Source organism: Drosophila gunungcola, unplaced genomic scaffold (genome assembly GCF_025200985.1).
Source record: "Drosophila gunungcola strain Sukarami unplaced genomic scaffold, Dgunungcola_SK_2 000201F, whole genome shotgun sequence".
Taxonomy (NCBI): Eukaryota; Metazoa; Arthropoda; class Insecta; order Diptera; family Drosophilidae; genus Drosophila; species Drosophila gunungcola.
Window position 1 is genome coordinate 1 of NW_026453362.1, and position 5,520 is coordinate 5,520.

The 5,520-nt window shown below is 56.7% G+C and overlaps 1 protein-coding gene across 1 annotated transcript; it reads right to left on the bottom strand.

Annotated features, from left to right (window-relative positions):
* Positions 1 to 1,502: 1,502 nt before the first annotated feature.
* Positions 1,503 to 2,523, bottom strand: LOC128265982 (Wilms tumor protein 1-interacting protein-like). The gene is made up of 2 exons (XM_053002239.1): positions 2,167 to 2,523; positions 1,503 to 2,066 (listed from the first exon to the last, which is right to left on the bottom strand). Exons 1-2 carry the CDS (start codon positions 2,521 to 2,523, stop codon positions 1,503 to 1,505), a joined length of 921 nt encoding a protein of 306 aa, XP_052858199.1.
* Positions 2,524 to 5,520: the final 2,997 nt, after the last annotated feature.

The window sequence follows — 5,520 nt, forward strand, 5'->3', positions numbered from 1 at the left end:
CTCCAGCAGCCACCTTTATCGCAGACTAAACGCAAGGACTCCCTGAGCTCGATTTAACCACGACCTAGCACCCGTTGGATCTCAGCGTTGAAGCCTCAGCCTTGTAGACTCTAAGTCGTTCGGCGTCTCGACTTTGCGATCTTGATCCTGGTACTCGGCACTTGATTAACTTTCTACTGGACTCGCGTACGCGCACTCGCTTTGATTCCCGGACTATTACTTCTTGGTGTGCTGCGCCTGCGCCGCCATTTATAGCCTGTGATGGTCCCGTTATTGATCGGGTCCAAGGTCCACTGCCGCACCGTTAGTTCACGGTGCGTCCTCACTGTGCGGGTCCGAAGTACGCCAATTTACCGTTCGACCCTGTTGCCCTTGCCGTGTGAGGGTCCAATGTCCAGCGTGGTACCGTTAATTTACGGTGTCTCCGCTTCAAGGTCCGTTGTTTACCGTTTGACCTTGTTGCCCTTGACGCCTCCGGAATTCTCGCCTTCTTCGCTGTTGCTATGCAGCTCTCCTGCCTCTGAATTTGTGGGGAGTTTTAAGACTCCTCACATTTCCCCCTTTCTTCGGAAATGTTATGAAAGTGGTGATCTCCCCGCCCCTGTTGTTCGTTCATTCAAATTCCCCGCCAAACTCGTTCTCCTCGTAACCCCATACAGTTCCCCAAAAGACTTCAACTTTCCCTAAATTGTCCTCGTAGGACTCCCCCAGACAGCGATCTGAAAGACCTTTAACTTTTCCATGGCTGTGCTGCGTTAGGCTGTTCCCCAGACAGTTCCCCGAAAGACTTGAACTTTCCCAAAACTGCACCTCGTTCCTTAGACAATTCCACGAGTAGAATTTAAATTTCCCGCCCAGACATTTTCCCGTGTTTGAAATCACCATTCCGATTCCCGTCGTCTGGCCACTCTTCTGACCCCGTCTCGATCGCACTTATCGATAGTGGGTCCAGCATTGCCAGTATTATCGTTATCGTTTCCGTTGTCTTAAGTTGCCTCCGTGTGACCGTTTCTTGAGAAATCCAGTATTTTTTGTACCCATCGATCGCAACTATCGATCGACCGCCTATCGCCTGGCGCCCCCGTCCCTAATTTCCTCACGGCCTCGTTGTTTTTGAAAAACTGGTGAGTAACTTGATGCTTGTAATTTCCCTCTAACTAACGTCTTTTTTTCTTTACAGCGACACCATGACCATGATGCCCCTGACATGTCTCGGGGTGCTGACCCTGGACCGCGTGCCCCGGGAGACCCTTGCGGCAGCAAGTGACCCCTCCCTCGCCATACTCCTGCGGCAGCCTCGTGTTCTCTGCCGGCCCGCGTGCTTGGCCCGCGATCCGCCACCGCACCGCCCCCTCTCCGCGATTGGCTGCTGCGGCTGACCACTTTTTTTTTCCTGTGCTGTGTTGTGATCCCCTAACCAGAACAACAACTGCTGGTCTTCAGTGTTGGGACCCACTTTATTGGGCCCTAAACACCCGCACCCGGCCCCCTGCTACCTTTATTTAGTAGAGCTCTCCTCGTCCAGCATGTGCTTGGCCCACCTGTCCTTCCTGCGCCTCCCTCGCTGCCGTCGTGCTTCTTTGGCCACCCGCGCCGGCCACTCCGCCTCCGGAACCTCCGACCACGGTTCCGCGCCCTCCGACTGCTGTCTCCGCAGTCTTTGGGGCTCGCGGCTCCGGGCACGAGGTCTGCCACGCGAGCCTCGGGGGTGGAGCCGCGTCCCGCGACGTATCCGGCGTTGATGGCCACTCCCACGGCCCCTTCTCCAGAACCTCCTGGGCCTCTCGCTCCTCCTCGGGCGTAGCCTTCAGCTCCTCGCGATCGGCCGTCTCCGCGACGCGTTTCTCCGACTTGGCTTTGGGATCGCGCGGGTTAAACGGCGGTGGGCGCTGCCGATCGATGGCCTCGATTGCCTCCCGCAATCGGGCCTCCTCCGCTGCCTCTTCGGGCGCGGGCCACGTCCACGTGACCGTATGCTGCCTCGGCGGCGGCGATGGTGATCGGGGTAGCGGCGACGGCGATCGTGGTGGTGGCGTCGGCGCACGTGGTGGCGGCTGCGGCTGCTCCTGCGGCGGCTGCGGCTGCTCCTGCGGCGGCTGCATCTTCTCCTCCGGCGACTGCAGCTGCTCCTGCGGCGGTTGCGGCTGCTCCTGCGGCGGCGCCCACAGTACGGCCTCCTCTGCCTCGGCGTCCCTCAGCCTCTGCTTCCACGCGGCGAATACTGCCCTCCTCGCCACCCGCCGGGCCTCCCATTGGCGGACAGTGACCGCCCGCGCTTCCAGGATGCGGTCCCACACCTTGGGCTTGCCCGACGGTGGTATCTGCCCTAGGCAGATCCTCCCGAGCCCTGCCGTCGCCCTGCTCAACCGGCGGAAGACCATCCGGTCCCTCGCAGCTCGCCGCGTCACGTTGTCCTCGTCCGTGGACACCTCCCCTCCTCCTCCTCACTCGCGTCCTCCTGTCCACTCTCATCAGAGGAGATGTCAACGACCTCTCCGACCTCCGTCGCGTTCGGGCCTGCATCCTCCTCCTTGGACGGCAACTCCACGTCCGAGATTTCACCGGAGGACTCCTTGTCAGCCTCGCTGACCGGTGACGGGGATCGCGACACCAGGGGGGGACGCCAGAAGCTGGAAGACGGAATCGGAGTCCCGTCTCCACTTCGCCACTGGCTGTTCCCTGGCGCGCTCCTCCCTCAGCTCGTGCTGCACTTGTTGCTGGGTGCTACTGCTGCGTGCGCTCATGTTGATGATCATTTTGGAAAGACCTGACCCGTGCAGCACCGTTGCTGACGAAACCTCGGTTCTTCCGCGTATCCTCGGTTCCGTTATTCGCGGAGACGTGTACCGGTAACGAGACTCGCTCTTTGCTCTGTGCCCATGTAATGTTTAAAAGTAACGGTGCCCTCCGTGTACACGCCTCCTACGCAACCCGTGCATGTGTGCGTTTAGCCGGTAACGGTGCCTACGGCTTTTTAACCCTCCCTGACCCGCTCTCGCGCATTGGCACTATTTCCGTCCACTTAGAGAACCGATCTACGAGCACTAATAGCATCGAGTTCCCGTGCCTCGCCCGAGAAAGCGGCCCAACGAAATCGGCGCATACTGTGGCCCAGGGCTCTTCTGGGATCTGTGTGAGGATTTTTCCGGCTGCCTGCAGCTGACTTGGCTTGTACCTGAGGCAGCTCTCACAGTTCCGCACGTACTTCCTAATGTCGCGGTGCATGCCTGGCCAATGATACCTCGCTGCCACCCTCGCGATCGTCTTCCGGCTGCCCATGTGTCCGGCCGTCGGCATATCGTGGTTCTCGGCCATAACTCGCTGCCTTGATCCGATTGGAACGCATAGCTTCCATGCGACCACATTCTCGTGAGGAATGTGCCGGTACAGCCGGTCGGCCTCCACTAAATAGTCCAGATATTTTTGGGGGTTTTGTGCTATCTTGCCCTCATGTCCCTTATCCAGCTACATTCGTCTTGTTTCGGCGGTTGACCAAGTGGCTTCGTTTTCATCATTCGGCAGGTTTCAGGTAAGGGCTGCCGCGACAGTGCGTCCGCCACAATATTCAGCTGGCCTTTTCTGTATGCGATTTCGAAGTCGTATTGTTGGAGCTCCAGTGCCCACCGTGCGATTCTTCCGGTTGGGCTCTCGATGCTATTCAACTACTTTAGGGCCATGTGATCTGTTATCACTTTGAAGTGGTATCCCTCCAGGTATGGCTTTAACTTCCTAAACATTCTTTTTCAGTGGCCGACCCGTTTAGGTTCCGGCTCGAATAGGAGATCACCCGCTCGCCCTGGTCGGAATTTTGAGTGAGAATGGCACCCAACCCATAATCGCTGGCATCGGTCTGCAGCACAAACGGTTTTGTGAAATCCGGGCATGCCAAAATTGGGTCGGCGACCAACCTCGCCTTGACAGCTTCAAAGGCCTGCTGGTGGTCTTCGGTCCATTCCCATCTGACACCCTTTCGGAGAAGGGCGTTCAGCGGATGCACTAGCGTGGCAAAATCTGGCACAAAACGCCTGTGCCACGACGCCACTCCCCAATTACTGCCGCAGTTCTTGGCAGTTGCCGGTGGTTTTAGCAATGCTATTGCTGATACCTTTTCCGGATCCGCCCCGATGCCTTGGTCTTTAATGCGATGCCCTATGTATTGAAGTTCCTTCCTGAAGAATTTACAATTATCAGCGTTTACTTTCAGGTTCGCTGCTCGCAGTCTTCTGAATACTTTATTTAGGTTCCGCATGTGCTCTTCTAGCGTCTATCCGATGACGATTATATCATCCTGATACGCGAAGGCGTGCGGCATCATTTTTGGGCCTATTACCTGGTCCAACGCCAGCTGGAATGTTGCTGATGCCGAATGTAAACCAAAAGGCATAACTTTCCATAAAACAGGCCTTTTCCTGGCACTGTGAATGCGGTGTACTGCCTGCTGGCTGCCTCCAACGATATCTGCCAGTACCAGTCCCTTAAGTCGAGGCTGCTAATATACTTAGCTTCTCGGAGTTGGTCCAGGATGTAGTTGATCATCGGCATTGGATATGCATCCTTCACGGATTTTGCGTTGATCTGCCTGAAACCCACACACAGCCTCCATTTCCCGGTCTTCTTCCTCACCATGACTATTGGTGAGCTGTGCGGACTCCTTGACGGTTCGATGCAGCCCTTTTCAAGTAGGTCGTCTACTTTGGCGTTGATCTGTCCCTGCATTTTTGGATTCTTCGGATAGTACCGCTGTTTGACCGGCTGGTCGTCCTTCATGGTGATCCTGTGTACTGCCACGTTTGACGTGCCTTGCAGATTTTCCAGGCTCTCCAATTCGGTTTTAAAAAACTGGCCCACATCCTTTTCCGAAAATCCCTTCGCGGCTTCCACGACTGCTACCGACAGTTTTTCCTCCAGCCAGCCTCGGTGTCTGTCCCTCGCCGGTATCATCACGCTGTGACCTTTCTCACCTTTTGGTGAGAAAGTTCCATCCTAGCACCAGTGCGTCGATTAATCCTGGGAGGATCAGCAGCTCCATTCATACTTTTCTTGTGCCAAGTCCGATTTGAATTTCTAGCTGCGATTTTACGTCTCCGCATCTACCGTCCGCCATCCGTACTTGCCTCTTTGTGGGTCCAACCTTTCCTGCCGCCTGCAGCCTGTCCGCCAGCTCTTTGCTGATGAAACTCGCTGTCGCGCCGGTGTCCACCGTGGCCTTAGCATTCGCGTCACCTATGAGCACTGTGGCGGACAGTTGCATTTCTTCCGCCTTCAGGTCGCCCATTATTTTTGAGAGGCAACACCTTACGATCCCTAGCCGCCCCTCGGAGGCTGGGATCGTTGCGCGTTTCCCGAACAACACTCCACCGTTCGGACACCTATCTTTCCGCATCGCCATCACTCCTTCGTCCAATTGTCTGCGCCCCCGCATCTGCGGCAAGCATTGGCTGGAGTCTGGACAAATCCACTGCGATCGGCTGGTGGTCCGTGTTCCTGCGGCGTATGCCTCCGTGGCGCATCCGTGCCCTC